Source organism: Mytilus galloprovincialis, chromosome 2 (genome assembly GCF_965363235.1).
Source record: "Mytilus galloprovincialis chromosome 2, xbMytGall1.hap1.1, whole genome shotgun sequence".
Lineage (NCBI taxonomy): Eukaryota > Metazoa > Mollusca > Bivalvia > Mytilida > Mytilidae > Mytilus > Mytilus galloprovincialis.
This window is the reverse complement of record NC_134839.1, coordinates 10,349,149-10,370,499: the sequence shown is the minus strand read 5'-3', so window position 1 is coordinate 10,370,499 and position 21,351 is coordinate 10,349,149. Positions and strand designations below refer to the sequence as shown.

The 21,351-nt window shown below is 33.7% G+C and overlaps 1 protein-coding gene across 1 annotated transcript; it reads left to right on the top strand.

Moving 5' to 3' along the window:
• The first annotated feature begins 13 nt into the window (after window positions 1-13).
• LOC143061989 (uncharacterized) lies at window positions 14-19,512 on the top strand. The gene is made up of 4 exons (XM_076233844.1): window positions 14-379; window positions 12,276-12,330; window positions 15,608-15,799; window positions 18,481-19,512. The coding sequence occupies exons 1-4, from the start codon at window positions 14-16 to the stop codon at window positions 19,359-19,361; spliced, it is 1,494 nt and encodes a 497-aa protein (XP_076089959.1). The 3' UTR covers window positions 19,362-19,512.
• Window positions 19,513-21,351: the final 1,839 nt, after the last annotated feature.

The following is a 21,351-nucleotide window of genomic DNA, read 5'->3' as shown; positions in this document are numbered from 1 at the left end:
AATACCAGTAATGATGGTGTGTAAAGAAGGAGACTCATTGAAAGTTATACAGGTACCAGTTAAAACAGAAAACCAGCTAGTGGAGGAAAATATCAGTTTCCACTCAAATACATGTGAAAGTATTGAAAGTGAAGGGACAATTAAAGTGAAAGTAGAACCAGTTGATACAGATTATGATACAGGTCAGACATCTGGTAAAGATCTACAAGATGAGAATTCTCCACTGATTGTGAGATTTCCCAATTTAAAACAGTTTGGTAGCCATGAACATGATGAAAATAAACATACATCAAGCAGTGCAGAATCTAAACATGCTAAAGTTGGCCACAAAAGAAAGTCACCAGAAGATGACCATCAGTATATCAAGAAATGTATTTCAGTAAGTGCTAAATATTGCATGTATGCAGTAGATGACAAATCTATTTGAAGTTTGTCATAAAGATAGAGACTACGTGTAAGAATGGCCATTAACATGATTAAGGAATATGCACATATTTGTTGAATTTTTTAATCAGTCAACACATGGTCAATGTCAGGTGATACGGAAAATCAAAATGCTAAGCAAAAATAAGTTACAAACTCTTAATAAATGTATGAAGATTTGAATTCATGTCTATGATCGATTGGAAAAGAACATGAAGAATGAAAATATAGTATGCTAATATAGAAAATAATTATGCCTTGAAAGTTTGGACATTGTTGTACCAAAACTTGAACACTAAAAAAACAGACTAAGGTTTTAAAACAAAACAGCACAGGCCTTTAATATATATCAAGATGCACCGGTATATAAATCATAATAGTTTATAATTATTGTGACTAAATCAAAGATATATATGGACCATAATTTGCTATTGGGCTCGTTTCCTATAACTATAGAAATGTGATAAAAATGTGTATTACTGTAAGAAAAGTTATAACTACATCTAAAGATGTCTTTATTTTTATCAACATACAAGTGTATGCTACTCTTCCCTAGAAAAAAAATTGAAATTAACAAATTTTAAAGATTATACGACCGTATTTTTGTGTCGTTTCTCGCGTTACTTTTCGCATCCGAAGTGCATAACGCTGACTGATTTATAGATAATCGTCATCGGCAAATTCGTTACTTTTGCTTTCAAATAATAAAGAACATCGACCAATAAGAATAGTCAGAAGAAAATGCCGAAAACTATAAGTATTTCTCAGGCAGGTGTAAGAACACTAGCGTTACTTTGGTTTCCAATTTCGTAACGCAAATTTTAGATGATGTAATCTGCTTTGTTGTAATAGAATTCTTTATAACAATATGTAAATATGAACTCTCGCGAGATGTTCAAACAGGTAAATCAGAGATGATTTACATTCTAGTTTTGTTCTTCGTAATAATTAAGTTAGAAAATGACCTTATCGTTATGCGTTACATTTCAAACGAAACAGAATAAAATTGAGAATGGAAATGGGGAATGTGTCAAAGAGACAACAACCCGACCAAATAAAAAACAACAGCAGAGGGTCACCAACAGGTCTTCAATGTAGCGAGAAATTCCCGCACCCGGAGGCGTCCCTCAGCTGACCCCTAAACAAATATATACTAGTCCAGTGATAATGAACGCCATACTAATTTCCAAATTGTACACAAGAAACTAAAAATAAAATAATACAAGACTAACAAAGGCCTGAGGCTCCTGACTTGGGACAGGCGCAAAAATGTGGCGGGGTTAAACCTGTTTGTGAGATCTCAACCCTCCCCTATACCTCTAACCAATGTAGAAAAGTAAACGCATAACAATACGCATATTAAAATTCAGTTCAAGAGAAGTCCGAGTCTGATGTCAGAAGATGTAACCAAAGAAAATAAACAAAATGACAATAATACAAAAATAACAACAGACTACTAGCAGTTAACTGACATGCCAGCTCCAGACTTCAATTAAACTGACTGAAAGATTATGATTTCATCATATGAACATCAGGTACAATCCTTCCCGTTAGGGGTTTAGTATCATACCATCATAACATATATGAGAAGAACATAACCCGTGTCATGCCAACAACTGTTTTTAGAATAAATGTGTTTAGTTCCGATGCAAAGACCTTACAGTGACTCAATATTAACGCCAAAATATGCAATCTTTAATGACTTGACAACAGTATCGTAATTATATCCCTTCTTAATAAGTCTATTCAAAGGTTTTGTAAGTTTCTGAGGTGAATACTGACACCTTTGTGCTTTATAAAGAATATTTCCATAAAAAATTGGATGTGAAATACCTGAACGTATTAGAAGTCTGCATGTTGAGCTATATTTACGAATGATGTCTTTATACCGATGATAAAATTTAGTAAATGTTTTGACTAGTTTGTGATATCGAAAACCCTGGTGTAATAATTTTTCAGTAATACATAAATTTCTTTCGTTAAAATCTAAAATATTGTTACATACACGAGCGAATCGTACAAGTTGAGATATATAAACACCGTAAGATGGTGACAAGGGAACGTCACCATCTAAAAACGGATAATTAACGATAGGAAATGAAAAATCATCCCAGTTATTTCCTTTTTTTTTATTAAAATTGTTTTTGTCGTTAAGTTCTAATCATTTCCGGTCATACGTGAAACATGTGACTAACATGTGATCACGCCCTTACGGCCGGATGTATGAAATACTAGGTCTAAACATTGTTTTTGTTTCCAACGGGATGTTAGCAAACATAATCTGTAGACTTGTTTCGTCTTGTTTAAAAAAGGAAAATACAATTTTCAAAGAGATTGCGCCGGGGGTCTATTATTTTTCCTATGTGCATAATGTTACATACGATCTTGTGTGAAAATAAATGCCCAATGACTTTACAAAATTGATTTCAGATTTGACAGACGTTATAACACACTTTGTTTCCTGATAACGATGTAAAGGGTCCTTGGAAAATTCAATAGACATTACGTCTCTTATCATTGTCCCGATGCTCGTTAGACTGATTTTGCTTCAGCAGTAAATATTACTGGATATTTTAGGTGAATAAAGATAATTTAATAAAAAATACATCTTAATATACCGTTACACTTGGAATGTACAAAGTTGGTATCTTTGTCACAATTTTTAATTATTTTTTTTTTATTCATGTGCTGCAAACACTTTTCAGAAACGCAATAAACTTGTTAAAGGAGAAGTAAACTTTTACCATGCATGACTTGAAAGGAAGTACTTTATTTATGTTATTGATTTTAGCCCACTAAAGTAGGTTAAAATGTGGAAACCATGTAGATGGTGTACAGGTCACAAGTATCACATGGTGCCTGTTTTAAAGATTTTAATTCCAAGTTAAAAGTTTTTTTCTTTACTGGATTTAAAGAATTCTACATTGCCAATGATTTGGAATAAATTGTAGATAACTGGAATTTCAAAACCAAATATAAATACATTTTTTTGGCTAAAACATCAAGATACAACGATTATGGTATCCTGTATCAATGAAGAAAATATGGAAATTTCTGAATAAATTGTACTTATTGTTTTCAAAACAAGCACATATTTAGGAGTTTTATAATACTGTTACATTTAAGATGGATTTTAAGAAAAAGTATACTGTTCAGAATATTTTAAGCAGATTTTGCAATAAAATAAAACTAAAAAAATGCTTTCGGTTTCTTATGGTTTCCTGTCGCGTTTAAAAAAAACTTTAATTTAACATTGAAAATAGATTTTAAATATGAACATGAAGCAAGTAACACTAGTAATGGTGTTCATTTATGTCTTTTGAAATGTATTGTGCAAAATAAAGAAAATAAAGATTGGTTTCCTGTTTGGTTTCCTGTCACGTAAACAGTGAATCATAATGTATTATTTTTTTCTTAAAAAACTCAATTGTTCCATTAATACTATTCTAACACCAACACAACCCACAGAATAAAAGTTAAGGTTTTAGAACTTATAAAAAAGGATACAAAAAGAAACCAAAGGCCGAATACCAAATTATGGTCCATATATATATATTATCACACTTATATTTATAATATCTATTTCAAAAAAATTCTATATTTTGTTACAAAATTTTTAAATTAAAAATTTAATTCTAAATATTTCCTTCCAATTGCAATTATCTTCTATAAGAGGCAGATTTAGAGGGGGCAGGGGCTCCCCCGGGAGTCCCTCCCCCCCTTTTCTGGAAAAAAAATTGGTTGATTATATAGGGAATCACTAAAGCATGACCAGGGTGGCCCCTTCTTAGGCAGTCAGTGGGCCCCCACTTATGAAAATTTCTGGATCCGCCACTGTCTTTATCATAGAAATTTATGGCAGCTTCGAAATGAAAGATAAGAGTAGACATATCACTGAATTTGTGAATTACAAATCTTTATAAATCCATCTGACATTTGGAACTAAGCACAATATTTGAAGCCACACAATTCTGATTTCAAAATTACCTTTCTAAATTACAAAAACTTCTCAGTGTTGAAAAAAAAGACTGCCAACCTTTACTTCAAACTACCCATACTATTATGATATTATCTGCACAATCAACAACAACCTCTAACATGTAAGAGCTTCAAAAATCTTTTTGAACAATGTAATCAAAATCTATTTATGTTTGTCATTGTTTCTTTCAAACATGTTAAATGTGTATTTTAAATATATAAAATGACTGAATAAATAGTCAACGATCAATCTTACAGGGCGATGGATCATGTAATATGATTCTGTACACTACAAAATATAATATATAACAAGTCAAAAAGGGTACAACATCACCATTAAATAACTATAAAATGAACAAATATTAGATATTTCGGATAACAGATATCCTTCTTCAATAATAGCATGATGTCAAATGAATCATGTAAATATATTCAAACTGAGAAACTTTTTCTAAATCTTGAAATTTATACAATTTAAGTGAACACCACAGACGCTGATACAATTTTAAAATTTCCAAACACGTCGCAAAGATTACAAAGATATGCCAAATGAAAAAAGTTATTTTCGATGTGAACTGGCACAACTCTAAATTTCCAAAGGTTGTGACAGTTAAGATGTTATAACTGCATTGGGCAATTGCAACAGAAACTACATATTTAAGCCTCCCAAAAAATAGCAGTCTAATAATGATTAGAAAAATAAGTTTTTTCTAATCAGGTAAAATAATTGAACGTGGCTACGTACTTATACATCCATCCCGAATGAATGGAGCCCTGTAATTTAAACTGGTATTTTAAAAAACATTCCAACTGTAAAGCCAGTACTAAAGCCGGAGTTACTGGAAACAAGTGATGATAGGACAATGAGGGACTCATTCTATGTTTTTTCATTTATGCCCTTTTAAATATATATATATATATATATATAAACGCCTAAAAAAGTGTACACAACAACTCCAAATACAAAAAAAGGTAACTATAAATGTAATTATTTATAAATATTTCGGATAACAGATATCCTTCGTCAGTCAGATTCTGATGTGAAATGAATCATCTTTGAGTCTCGTTAGATTAAACTTTTACTAAATCTTGAATTTTATACAATAAAAAAAGTCAAACCGAACATCAGTAAAGACGCTTGCACCATTCTAAAAAAATGTTAACATGACATAGGTTATATGGTTTATTACAACAGAGAGCTCATATATATGCTTTAAATACAAATAATAATGTGCGATGTGAACTAGCACAATTCTAAAACTGTATCGGGAACGACAATTATGATGATATAACATGTATACGCATGATAACGTCTGTAAAATTACCAAATAGACAGCACTGAACGATCTAAATATTTGAAATTGAGAGTAAAGTAGTTACAACAGAGTCTGAATATTTAAACATCGTGAACAAACGGCCGTAAAAATGTAATAATATTTTTTTACTAAGTATAACTAGAAGAATGTGGCTAGGTACTTATACATCCCTCAAAAAATTAAGCAATTTAAATTGGTATCTTCAACAAATGTATTTAACAAATGAAAAAGGTTGAGAAAAGAAACAGAGACTGTAATAATAAGTAATATAACCTGAATGTGAAGCACTACACGGAGTCGAACTACATCTTTTCATTTATCCCATTTGGTGCCAAAGTTGTTAATTTTCGTATCCAAAATCTTTCCCGAGCGAGTCTATCCTCCTTAGACCAAGCAGAGTTGTGGTCAATGATTTTAATGGTCAGTCGATTGAGATCTGCCTTAGTGTGGCCAGGGGATCTCAAATGTCGACTGAGAGGGAGGTCTGGCTTGCATTGGTAGTCGCTACGATGGCCGTTCATTCGTTTGTGAAACGGCTGTTCTGACTCGCCAACATACTGTTTACCACATTTACACTGTAAGAGATACACAACATTTGAAGTCTTGCAATTAACATTGCAAAATATGGTGTATTCTGTGCCAGTGGAGTGACTGTTAAAAGTCTGGGTATCCAGTATTTGTTTGCAAGTCAGACATCGTTTGTTTCCGCAACCCTTGCAAGATCCCATAGATGATAAGCCTGCTTGAGAGGATAAATCAGCTCTCACCAGCAAGTCTTTAAGGCTTTTGGGCCTACGGAATGCCAGTACAGGTGGCTCGGGAAAGATCTTGGATAGTTTTGAATGTTTTTCGATCTCTTTCCAATTTTCGCGGATTAGGTGAGATAAGTTGTCAAATTTTGGATGGTAATTCAACACAAAAGGCACCCTCTTGTTGACCTTTTTTTCTTTATATTGTAAAAGCTCATCTCGGCTGATGTTGTTAGCACGAGAAAAACCTTTATCAATGTCTTTTCTTTTGTAGCCCCGATGTTTAAGGTGACCGCGAAGTTCTTGTAGACGTTTTTTTGCAATATCGTTGGTGGAGCAAATCCTTTTTATTCGTATGGCCTGGCTGTAGGGAATGCTCTTGGTGCAGTGTTTGGGATGACAACTCAAAGGAGATAGATATTGATGTTTGTCTGTGGGCTTGCAATACAGATCTGTTAATATGTTTCCATCCCTCAATTGCGTTGTAGTGTCAAGAAATGTGATCTTAGAGTCAGAGATTTCATATGTGAATTTTATTGAGGGATGGGCATTGTTGGCATGATGAATGAACAGATTTAGTTCTTGTTCAGTATTGTCCCACTTCATGTCAATATCGTCGATAAATCGAAACCAAGAGAGGGGTTGATGAAGAGATGCATTGAGAATTCTTTGTTCTAGTTTCCCCATAAAAATATTGGCATAAGACGGGGCCATCTTTGTTCCCATTGCTGTTCCATTAACTTGGAGGAAGTGTTCGCCATTAAATACGAAGTTATTGCATTTCAATACCAAAGTTAGAAGCTGGATGAGACATTCAGTTGGTGGATGTAAGGTGTTACGAGAGTTCCAGACTTCCCTACAGGCTTCAATACCATCGTCATGGGGGATGTTAGTATAGAGGGAGGTAACATCAAGCGAAACAAGGATCGTTTCAGGTGGGAGAGGGTTCAGAGATTCCATTTTCTTAAGATAGTGTGTTGTAGTAAAGGATCCTACAAATTAATGTAAGATACAGTCACAGAAAATAATTATATTTATAAGTACGTCTGAGTCAGTGACAACCCTACAACAGATGTATCCATCGGATCGCCATCAATGATGGTGATACATGGCTGTGTACATAATGTATATACAACTCGTCTAAACATCAACCCAACAATGTTAGATCTGTAAATTTGCTTTCGCAAATTTTTGGTTCTTCCCTCGCCGGGATTCGAACCCATGCTACTGTGATATCGTGACACCAAATGGCCTGCACTGCAGCCGTCCCGCTAGACCACACAACCACCTGGGCTCTCAAAAAACAGCTTTCACTGGCCGTGTGTTACCTTTCCACGTCAGTTTTAATCTAGCGGCGTACTGCAGTACATGATATATATATAAGGCATGAAGATGTTATTGTTACAGATCAGCTAAATTATCTATAGTAAAGGATCCTACAAATTAATGTAAGATACAGTCCCAGAAAATAATTATATTTATAAGTACATCTGAGTCGGTGACAACCCTACAACAGATGTATCCATCGGATTGCCATCAATGATGGTGATACATGGCTGTGTACATAATGTATATACAACTCGTCTAAACATCAACCCAACAATGTTAGATTTGTAAATTTGCTTTCGCAAATTTTTGGTTCTTCCCTCGCCGGGATTCGAACCCATGCTACTGTGATATCGTGACACCAAATGGCCTGCACTGCAGCCGTCCCGCTAGACCACACGACCACCTGGGCTCTCAAAAAAGAGCTTTCGCTGGCCGTGTGTTACCTTTCCACGTCAGTTTTAATCTAGCTGCGTACTGCAGTACATGATATATATAAGGCATGAAGATGTTATTGTTACAGATCAGCTAAATTATCTATAGTAAAGGATCCTACAAATTAATGTAAGATACAGTCACAGAAAATAATTATATTTATAAGTACGTCTGAGTCAGAGACAACCCTACAACAGATGTATCCATCTGATCGCCATCAATGATGGTGATACATGGCTGTGTACATAATGTATATACAACTCGTCTAAACATCAACCCAACAATGTTAGATCTGTAAATTTGCTTTCGCAAATTTTTGGTTCTTCCCTCGCCGGGATTCGAACCCATGCTACTGTGATATCGTGACACCAAATGGCCTGCACTGCAGCCGTCCCGCTAGACCACACGACCACCTGGGCTCTCAAAAAAGAGCTTTCGCTGGCCATGTGTTACCTTTCCACGTCAGTTTTAATCTAGCGGCGTACTGCAGTACATGATATATATAAGGCATGAAGATGTTATTGTTACAGATCAGCTAAATTATCTATAGTAAAGGATCCTACAAATTAATGTAAGATACAGTCACAGAAAATAATTATATTTATAAGTACGTCTGAGTCAGTGACAACCCTACAACAGATGTATCCATCGGATCGCCATCAATGATGGTGATACATGGCTGTGTACATAATGTATATACAACTCGTCTAAACATCAACCCAACAATGTTAGATCTGTAAATTTGCTTTCGCAAATTTTTGGTTCTTCCCTCGCCGGGATTCGAACCCATGCTACTGTGATATCGTGACACCAAATGGCCTGCACTGCAGCCGTCCCGCTAGACCACACAACCACCTGGGCTCTCAAAAAACAGCTTTCACTGGCCGTGTGTTACCTTTCCACGTCAGTTTTAATCTAGCGGCGTACTGCAGTACATGATATATATATAAGGCATGAAGATGTTATTGTTACAGATCAGCTAAATTATCTATAGTAAAGGATCCTACAAATTAATGTAAGATACAGTCCCAGAAAATAATTATATTTATAAGTACATCTGAGTCAGTGACAACCCTACAACAGATGTATCCATCGGATCGCCATCAATGATGGTGATACATGGCTGTGTACATAATGTATATACAACTTGTCTAAACATCAACCCAACAATGTTAGATCTGTAAATTTGCTTTCTCTCCGATGGATACATCTGTTGTAGGGTTGTCACTGACTCAGACATACTTATAAATATAATTATTTTCTGTGACTGTATCTTACATTAATTTAAAGCAAATTTACAGATCTAACATTGTTGGGTTGATGTTTAGACGAGTTGTATATCAGTCTAAAGATTTGCACAACGGTACTGATAGAAGATGTTATAATACGAAAATGTTGTTATTAAAAGAGGAACGAAAGATACCAAAGGGACAGTCAAACTCATAAATCTAAAACTGACAACGCCATGGCTAAAAATGAAAAAGACAAACAGAAAAACAATAGTATACATGACACAACATAGAAAACTAAAGAATAAACAACACGAACCCCACCAAAAACTAGGGGTGATCTCAGGTGCTCCGGAAGGGTAAGCAGATCCTGCTCCACATGTGGCACCCGTCGTGTTGTTTATGTGATTACAAATCCGGTAAATAGTCTAATTCGGTAAGTCACATTCATGAAAGGGAAGGGGATTGTAGTTACGACGTAAGGAACATATCCGATATCATTTGTGAAACGGTTATTTCATAACGGTCAACCAACTCGTGATGGCGTCCGTAAAATTTACGAAGGGATGATTTCAACTTCACCATTTGGAACTCTTGGTTTAATAGCTTCCTTGTGAGCAGTAACCCTCTATCAAGAAAATCATGATAGGAAATGCAAGCACGGGAATATCGTATCAATTGGGAGATATATACCCCGTATGCAGGTGCTGCTGGAATGTTGCTACTTAGAAATGGAAAGTTCACAATTGGAAAGCTGAAATCATCTCTTTTGTCGTAAAGTTTAGTTTTCAATCGACCCTCATTGTCAATTTCTAGATGTAAGTCAAGATATGAAGCCGACTTAACTGTATCTGTAGTATCCTTTATTTCCAATTCGATGGGATAGATGCGTTCCACATAGTCACCAAATTTTGAATTGTTTAGTGAAAGAACGTCATCTATATAGCGGAAAGTGGAGTTATTATTAAATCGTGCTGACAAATATTTCGGCTCAACAAATGGCCTTCTTCAAGTGTCACAAGTTTTAACAATACTGATACATAATGTATAAGGTAAAAATAGATCAGTAATAATACAGGTAAGTTTTGGTCGATTGATTTTAATCCAAAAGCCTGAATATCATAATATAAACAAAACACTATAAATCAATATACGTGACTGTGTATATTAACAATAAAAATGAGTGAAAAAACAAAAACGCTAGTATTTCTTATTGATGCCGTTTGGATGATGTACATTAAGTTCCTTTATCCAAAAGCTTTCCCGAACCTGTCGCTGGGCATCACTCCAGTGAATATTCTGTTCAATCACTAGAATTTTCATGCGGTTAAAGTCATCGGGTTTGTGACCCGACTGTCTGAAGTGCTGAGAAACTGGGAGAAGTGGCTTCTTAGAGATATCACTCCTATGGCCATTGAGGCGTTTGTGGAAAGGCTGCTTTGACTCACCAACATATTGGAGGCCACAAACCGAACATTCTAGTATGTAAATAACATTCATACTTTTGCAGGTAACATTGCAAAATATCTTATTATAGTTGTTTTCGGTTGCCTTACTGTGAAATGTTGATGAATGCTGCATCTGTAGGCAGCATTTGCAGCGTTTTTCTTCACACGAACGACATTCTCCAGAAGTACTTCTATTATCAGACACTTCAGCCCGCACCAGCAGGTTCCGCAGACTACTAGGTTGCCTAAAAGCTATCATTGGAGGCCTGAGAAAAATCTTGGATAGTTTGGAATTCTTTTCAACTGATTTCCAATGCTCACGAATGACACCAAAGCTGTTTTTGAGAGATGGGTGGTAAGTAAGAACACATGGAGTCCTTTTATTTTTCTTTTTAACTTTGTATTCCAATAGTTCACTCCTGGGAATTGATTCCGCTTTCTGAAAGCTTTTTTTGATACCTACCGAATGCCTGGTCAAAATGCTCACGCTGGTACTTAAGAAAAACAACTTCACTTTTGATGGAGATCATTATTTGCAAGTAAATGGAACTGCCATGGGCACCAAAATGGCTCCGTCATATGCCAACATATTTATGGGCAAATTAGAGAAACAACTCCTTGAAACTTCCATCGAAAAACCGCTTTCCTATTTTTACACCTTATACATTATGTATCAGTATTGTTAAAACTTGTGACACTTGAAGAAGGCCATTTGTTGAGCCGAAATATTTGTCAGCACGATTTAATAACAACATTTTCGTATTATAACATCTTATATCAGTACCGTTGTGCAAATCTTTAGACTGATATAATTTTTTCCTTATCTGCATAGTATCGCCTATTCTAGACGATCCGGTACATAGTAAATTTGCTAGTTGGTCGTTTTTTATAGACTTTTATATATATATATATATATATATATATCATAATCTAATCACTTAACATGATTATAAAGAGTAAAAATATATTCCCAAATTAATTTCAATAAATGTATAATGGGAAACAACTCTATTTAAAAAAATATCAAAACCTCCATCTCGCCATCTCTCATGTGATAGACATGATAGATGTAAAATATGAGTTCCAGTGAGAAAAATGTGTAACATTTTTCACCCTGTCTTTTATAATATGATTACATTTTTATAAAAATTCTAAACTGCATAATACCTCTCAATGAAAGCAGTACATATTGTATAAAGATTATATTTTAATAATACAGTTTGCCTTTGTATGTAAGCTGTTCTATTTCCTTAACATGGTCACAAAATATAAATTGTTATTTCTCCTCCTTAAATATTGCATATAATTTCCTATTAAGTTGTAATGCTGGAATTAAAAGTATTATTTATATATATTGATATTTTATTTCAGGTTCCTTTGCAAACAGATCTGATTACATACAACAGTCCCCGATCAGAAGAAAAAGGTAAAAACAATAATTACATGTAGTTGACAGGGTACTTTTATGATTCTGCCAAAGGTCTGGTTAAATACTAGCGTATTTTGTTTTCAACATTGATAATTTCATATTTTGTGTACTTTTATGTAAAGAACAAACTTTAGTTATGCATTGGACCAGGAGTATAGTCTCTATATTACCTGTTTTAATTAGGGCCCCGCCGACGGCGGGTCGCCCTATAGTGATCAGTCTGTCCGTCCGACCGTCTGTCCGTCCGTCTGTCCGTCCGTCCGTCTGTCCGTCCGTCCGTCCGTCCGTCCGTCCGTCCGTAACACTTTCGTGTCCGCTCCATATCTAGAGAACCGTTATGATTTCATACTTAATACTTAAAATGATTATTAACCAACACCAGAGGGTGTGTCATGTTGTATGTACAACTTCCTAGGTCAAAGGTCAAGGTCAAAAACTTTGGTTTCAGTTGACAACCCCGTGTCCTGTGGTGAAGATCGTGTCCGCTCCATATCTAGATAACCATTATGATTTCAAAGTTTATACTTGACATCCATTTTAACAACCACCAGAGGGTGTGTCATGATGTATGTACAACTTCCTAGGTCAAAGGTCAAGGTCAAAAACTTTGGTTTCGAGTTGACAATCCTGTGTCCTGTGGTGAAGATCGTGTCCGCTCCATATCTAGATAATCGTTATGATTTCAAAGTATATACTTGTCATACATTTTAACCACCACCAGAGGGCGTGTCATGATGTATGTACAACTTCCTAGGTCAAAGGTCAACGTCAAAAAAACTTTGGTTTCAGTTGACAACCCTGTGTCCTGTGGTGAAGATTGTGTCCGCTCTATATCTTGAGAACCGTTATGATTTCAAATATTATACTTGACATCCATTTTAACCAACACCAGAGGGTGTGTCATGATGTATGTACCACTTCCTAGGTCAAAGGTCTGTCTGTCTGTTGGTCTGTCCATTGCTAACAAATTTGATCCACATTATATTTTGAGAGGACAGCTGTTATTATTTCATACTTTATACCTGACAAACATTTTCAACTTAACATATATATTAACCAACACAAGAGAATGTGTCATAATGTATGCATCCTAGGTCTAAGATCAGTCTGTCGGTCTGTCCATCCGTTCGTTGTTCTTAACAAATTGTGTCCACTCTACCTCTCGAGAACCATTAATATTTCATACTTTATACTTGGTGGGTCATAATATATTGAAGGCATAATTCTAAAAATATGTGACAAATATCAATTGGGCAGCACCTTTAAACATATTGTTCAAACATCAATCCATATATCCAGAAGTCACCTTAGAGTAGTAAACAATGAGTTCACATCATGCAGTCATATCACTATTATACTATGAAAGTAAGATGAGAATATTTATCAGTTTTAACTTAAAATCTTAGATCAAAATCACACATGAGACTATGTAATAACTTCAAATAATGCTTCATATCAGATTATCCATACAACTTATTTACCCCACGTTATTGACAGCGGGGCCCACAGAGATGGCTCCCATCTCAATGATATCTAGTTTTTATTCAAAGTTTAAGCAATGGGATAAGCAATTTTACATGTATGTGTTCCTAATATGGATTGATTTAACTTTGTTTATTTGTTATCCCATGAACTGTTAGCTTACAAATATTCAAAACCACAACTTGAACAGTCTTAAAGGCGTGAAAAATCAAATGTTTTATTAGTGAACATTGTGTATTAAACATGCTAAAATAGTACAATTAGAGGTGCGTGGGAGACAACTCTTGATACCCATTTCTTATGAAAGGCATATGTTTCATTGAACAAAATATGAAAAAAAGCTGCATGGGAATGTGCAAAGAGAAAATAAAAACAATAAGATGTAATTTTTTACGACATGTATTAAAGCTTTTTTAACCAAGTCACCAAGTTTTATCAAAATTATAATTATTAATGCTTCCCCAAAATTCTTTGGTGTTCTTTGGGCTTATCTCATTTATTTGTTTTATCAAGGAATGAAAAAAATCCTTTTTCAATTTATTTTTCAATTTATTGTACTCACTTTTACAGTTGCAATAAGTCAATCTTAATGCATTATTATTAGGGGCTTTAGCAAATCTATTTCCAAGGGAGCGAACTTCTTTTCTAAGGAGTAAGCAATCATTTGACATCCATACTTTTTTAGGTTTTGCCTTTTTTGTATGTCTTTGCATTATGGACTTTTTTAAATTTGCTTTAAAAGAAACTGATTGTTTTGCAGCCTCTAAATAGATTTCATTAGTTTTGGTCACTAAGAAGTCAATATCATTAAAATTATTATCATCAATTAGTTTGTTTAAAGATAGAATGTCTTCTACACTGTTTTCTTCTAATAAAGCATCAATATAAATGTCCTTACTTTGATCCACCCATTTAAATGTACCAGGAAGGGACCATAGTTCTTCCTTATCTATTTCTTTAGAATTTTTATAATTAAAAATATTCAACGCTATTAAACAATGATCTGATAGATCAGTAGGTGGTTTTACCATAAAGTTATTGATGGTATAAAATAAATTCTGTGATGTCAACTTATAATCTACTGTGCTCTTACCATTACTATTATAAAATGTAAAGTAGCCAAGTGAGTCACCAAGGAATCTTCCATTCACAATTCTCATTTGAGAGGACTTACAGATATTTACTAGTAAATTCCCATGTAAATTGTTTTTTTGATCTAATTGATTTCTTTCTAAAGGTAAATCAGGTGTATAATCTTCCGGTACTGGACAGTCTGTAAAATTGTTATTAACACCATCATTTTGAATAAAGTCATTTAATCTTATTATATAAACAGAATATTTTGTTTTAATGTTTCAGATAAATGCTTGTCAACTTCAGGATAGTTTTGAATGGCAGAGCATAACTTGTTTGTACATACTTAATAAATTACAATTGCCTTTTTTTTTTTTTTTTTTTAAATATGAGGGTGAAGATGGGGAGTCTACATTTCTATATATGTATATTCTTTAATTTTATAAACCATTAGTCTCTATTCTATATATTTTTGGTCCATTATTCTCTATTATATATATATTTTTATTTTTTTTTTGGGGGGGGGGTTCTATTTTTCTGTTGTTTTTGTTTGTTTGTCCTTTATTTTGCATGTTTTTAGCCATATGTTTTAAAAGTTTTGAAAAAAAAATGATCACAGGAGAGTTAACCAGAGATATGCTTACTTTTGTTTATGTACTGAAATGTCTTGTGAAAGGAAATAAGTATATACCTATTTATTTGCTACTTTTATTCAAAGCTTGTACCAGCCTGTTAGAGGACAACTTCTCTGATTCTGAAGCAGAGGATTCAGAGACCAGTAGAAGTGGACAGGAACCCCTTGGTATAAGATTTCCTGTTATGAATGACGGGGAAATTGATGCCTTGATGGATATTGAAACAACAAGAGGTACAAAGAGACAAACAAGATGGGGAGTTAGTACTTTCAAGGGTTAGTTTAAGTTATGTCAACTTGTATTGTATTGCAGTAGTAAAAGATTACAAAGGGGGCAGTATGTTTAAAGTAAACATATATTCGTCTGTACGTACGTACCTCCATCCTTACATCCATACGCCCCAAAATTCGTTTTCATTCTCTTAATCAGTTTGCCTCAACCAAATGTGCTGAAACTTGTACACAATGCTTATAACCACAAATAATATGTCAAATTTGAATTTTTGGGGTTGTCACTAAGTTTTCTAGAGTTATGCCCCCTATCAAATGAAAAAAATATAATTTTTTTTGTTTCCGTTCTTTAAATTAAGTTAGCATCAACAAAATTTCATGAAACTTATACACAATATTTATTACCACAAAACTTAGATCAAGTACACATTTGGGTAGGGTCACTTTCTTCAGTTGTGTTCTTTATAACTTTATATACTATCTCTTTATATGATATACAAGCGTCATCTGTGTCCCATGGACACATTCCCGATTTATTTGATCAAAGTAAAGTTTTGTTCATGTAGTTATTCAAAGTCTGAAGTATGACTGAGGTATAGATAGGGTATAAGGTGCTAAGAAAATTCCATCTCTAAATATAAAAAGCTCAAGCTTTTAACAGCAATTTCTGTACCAATAGGTTGTTTTAATATGGACATTTTCTTCTGACCCTATCACTTTCACTCATTTTACAACCAAATTGGAAATCCCACTTTTAGCTCACCTGACATGAAAGGTCGTTTACCCAAAAGGCCAAATTTACCCAAACATGGCCACAATCATTTGGGTATCTAGTTCAAAAAATGTGTCCGATGACCCCGCCAACCTACCAAGATGGCCGCCATGGCTAAAAATAGAACATAAGGGTAAAATGCTGTTTCTTGCTTATATCTCTGAAACTAAATCATTAAGAGCAAATCTGACGTGGTTAAAATGTTCATCAGATGAAGATCTATCTGCCCTGAAATTTTCAGATGAATCGGACAACCTGTTGATAAGTTGCTACCCCTGAATTGGTAATTTTAAGAAAATTTTGCAACTTGAATATTATTATAGATAAACTGTAAACAGCAATGATGTTCAGTAAAGTAAGATCTACAAATTTTATGTCAACATGACCATTTTTGTCATTTAACCCTTAACGAGTTATTGCCCTTTATAGTAAATTTTTGTTAATTTTTTCGTAAATTTTTGTAATCTTTTACAAAAATCTTCTCCTCTGAAACTACTTAGACAAATTTAACCAAACTTGTCCACAATTAACATTAGGGTATTTAGTTTAAAAAAATGTGTCCAATGACCCCGCCTGGCGAACCAAGTTGGCTGACATGACTAAAAATAGTACATAGGGTAAAATGGGGTATTTGGTTAAAATCTCAGAAACCAAAGCAATCTGACGAAGATAAATTTGTTTGTTAGGTTTAGGTCTATCTGCCCTGAAATTTCCAGACCAATCAGGCAACCTTTTGTTGGGTTGCTACCACTGACTGAATTGGTAGTTTTAAGAAAATTTTGCAGCTTTTGGTTATTATCTTGAATATTATTATAAATAGAGATAAACTGTAAACAGCAATAATGGAGAGCTAAGTAAGATCTACAAATAATTTCAATGATCAAAATGGTCAGTTGACCCCTTTATAGTCAATTTTTAACAATTTTCATAATTTTTGTAAATCTTGTAAAATTTGACAAATATTTTAACAACTAGGATAGATTCATAGGTTCATTATAGATAGAGATAATTGTTCAGTAAAGTAAGATCTACAAACGCAACACCATCACCAAAACACAATTTTGTCATGAATCCATCTGTGTCCTTCGTTTATGATATGCACATAGCATGCATAGACCAAGGTGAACAATACCGGCTCTAAAGAGCCTCTAGTTTAAATTGAGAGCGTGTCAATTTATGAATGCTTAGAAAGTTGTTTTGTTTTAGATTAAGCTTTTGAAATTTTCCACCAAACCCAACCTAAAACAATAAATAATGTCAGTATATTAAATATTTGTCAGATCAAGAAAATTTGGTATGTTAGAAATTAATTTACAACCATCATGTGACCATTGTGTAATTAACACACTTCTTGTGGACTTTTAGTCATTAAAGGATAAAGTAGTTGTCATTTTTTCAGAAAAAAAGACCCTATTTTATTTGAGTTTATGATATCTAATTACTCTCTGTAGATTTTGTAAAAATTCAATTGGTTGTGTGACATCACATCTTGATCAAAATATTGAATTCACATCTACGCTCTTGCTCCATATAAAATTTAGTGACCATTTTTATCCCATATTATGGTACTGAAAATATGTGTTATATAGGCATGGTGATAAATTTTGGATGGAGCATAAAAGTTGCAACTTTCTGAGTCAATGCAAAGATCAGATGGTTTGGTCCTCCTTTCATGTCCTATTTGGTTATGTAGTATCCCAAGTAATTTTTTAATACATCATCAGCTTTCTAAACACTTATTTCTGAGCATTTCCTTATACAGTTAGTCAAGAAAAACACCTTGACTTATTTATAGAAATTTGACATGATTTTAAAACTAAACACAATGCATATAGGTTAATTATATAATTATTAAGTTGGTATACATAGAAAACTGTTTTATATATTAATTTTAAGTGTTGTTACTGTTTTCATTTTATGTGACACATTGATAGTCTTGCTATTTTTCTTTCAGAATGGTTGAAACAAAGGGAATTTGATCCAAATTTTGAAGATTTATCCATAAAAGTTCTTGATGAAAGACTTGAAAAATTTTATGCTGAATTAAGAACAGCTGATGGTAAATTATACGCAACAAACTCATTCCGAGGCATCAGAGCTTCCATCAACCGTCACCTGACTACTTACCCTTATAATAGGTCATTATCCTTATTCACTGATCATGAATTTCATAAATCAAACAAGGTCTTCAAAGCTATGATGCGGAAAATAAAAATGGAAGTTGTGAAGAAAAACTTACCACCACCAATTTCAGGAGAAGACATGACAAAGTTAACAAGATCACCAGTTTTAACCATCAACACTCCCAAAGGATTGCAGAACAAAGTGTGGCTTGATTTAACCCTTAATTTTACATACAAAAATTGTCTAAAGCAACGTGATTATAGAACTCATATGTTTGTTTTTAAGACTGATGACAATGGAATGGAATATGTAGAGATAAAGGATCCTAATAGACAACCTGGTGAACTCAGTCCAAAAATGGTTGCAACTAGAGACATATATTGTCCAGTTGCCTCATTGATGAAATATTTAACAAAGCGTAATAAAGCTTCAGAAGACTTCTTCCAACAACCTAGGTGTCAGAAATCTATGACTGATGACAGTTGGTACACGTCACGTCCCTTAGGGGAAAGACAACTTGCAAATATGATGAAGAATATCTCAAAAGAAGCAGGGCTTAGTCGTGTTTATTCTAATGTAGTGCTGAAGGAAACTATACTAAATTCTTTACTTTATATGCCTATGCAACCTGAAAAAGTACAGAAGTTTTTAGTTCAGTCTACACCTTTATTTATATTTAATTCAAATGAGAATAACATTATTAACATTTAAATGAATTATCAAATGATTATCAGATATATTGTTCAGTATTGCTAGCAATGAAGTTTAGAAGTCACCGAACACCAATGCATTTTACATCGTCTTTTTTTTTAATATAAATTTGTGATTATTATTTAGTAAAGTGATACAATTCTAGAAATAATATCATTTCTTCAAATATGCATTGGATATATTCTTTTGTCAATATTTTAGTATGAACAACAGCCCTTGTGGAATTTGCTTTTTCCTCCTGCCCATAGTGGACAATATCAATGTGTACTTCAATCTAACATAATGGCTGTTTTAAGAAATGATTTGGTCGTAGGTTGATGATTAGAGATGTCTCATTATTTTCCCAAAACAAGCAGGATTACTAAAAGCATATTTAATGCAAATACATGTACTTGTAAAAGAAGTTGGCCCACGTCTTATCTGATATAATTCTATATTCATTGCAACTCTTTTTCTGATAGAAGGTCAATGTGTGTGTGTAAAAAGTATAGCTGTTTCAATAAATGGCATTGAAATCTTTCATACATATGTTATTAATCGATATTTTATCCCTAAAAAAGCGTTGTGTACGGTGTTTAGCTGACCACATAAATCCTTATGTACGGTGCATAGTTAAGTTGTTGTACACCGTACAAAAAAACTTTTTTTCATACTCGTTTATTACCCAAACAGTTTAAAGGAATGAGTAATCACATGTAGGTTTATGATTGGTAACCATTACTGTTGCCCTGTATTAGGATTCTTTCAGATAAAACATGTAAATGTCTCAATAACTGCATCGAAATTGAAAGTGGTGTTGACTTTCACAACTATTTGCGCATGAACAAGTTAATTGTTCTTATTTGAATATTGAAGTTGTTTTATAAATAGGAAAAAATTGATGCTAAAATTATTTGGGAGCAGGAATTTCAAATGTTGAGAAATGTACATTGAATATTGATAAAGCAAAACAAAGATCTTCGTTACCTTGTAAGATCAAAATTGTCCGCTTGGTTAGTACCTATATCCGGTGTACTGATGATACACGGTGTTTAAGTCACAAAAAAGATCAGCAAAACTAGATCCACTAATAAGTCAAATATTGCAGATATAGTTAGTAGACTCCCACTTTACAGGAGTGATTGCCCTTTAATAAGGATTGATTTTTACCCTCTTTTGTGTATTTAACAAAAAACTAGAAGATAGGAAACTAAACAGACTAAATGACCAGCAATACAAGATTAAAAAACAGATTTTTATCATGAATTATATTTTCGTCCACAATGTTAGATAGCATTCTTTGATGAATATCCACATAAACAAAGGTGATAGATACAGGCTCCGTAAGAGCCTCTAGTTGTCTTCACCCTTGCATAAGACAGAAGTTACAGAATACAAAACATAGGGATATCAATTCAGTAGCAGCAAAAATTATTAGTGTTAAGCTTTGTATATCAGACATAAGACTTCATACCTTGTATCGGTATACTGATGCCTTATGTTTCAAAGTTTCTGTCTATGATAAGTGCATTGTCCTTGATCGAATTTTCATAGACCAGTGACTGATAGAAAAAATGTTTTTTTAGTTATGTGAATTTCTCAACTACTATGAGTAAAAGGATAACTATATTTTGTTTGTTGGTTCCTAGCGATGTCTTTGTGTGCCAGACAGGGTTAACCTAATATTGACCTTATGCATGTCGTTGATTATAATTAGTGATCAAGGTTAAAGCTACTTGAAGTCATACAACTTTGCTCAGTGCTCTCGGAGCACAACAATCATGCTCGAAACATGAAATCCAACATATTGATTGGTTGATTTTGGAGTGGGATTACAAAAAACTGACTTGAAAATTTTTTGACTTCAAGGCCTGGTTCTCATAAGTAATTGGTCAACTATATTTGGTATATGTATTGATAGTAAGGAGAACATATCAGTCTGGCAGGTTTCATCTGACCTTGACGTCAGTTGCAAGGTTCATTGGTCGAAAATTAGTTTTCCTGGTTAGAT

Coding starts and splice junctions, on each gene's coding strand:
- LOC143061989 (XM_076233844.1), top strand. CDS start 14: ATGGTGTGTAAAGAAGGAGACTCATTGAAAGTTATACAGGTACCAGTT. Junction 380..12,275: donor ATATCAAGAAATGTATTTCA/GTAAGTGCTAAA, acceptor ATTTTATTTCAG/GTTCCTTTGCAAACAGATCT. Junction 15,800..18,480: donor GGGAGTTAGTACTTTCAAGG/GTTAGTTTAAGT, acceptor TTTTTCTTTCAG/AATGGTTGAAACAAAGGGAA.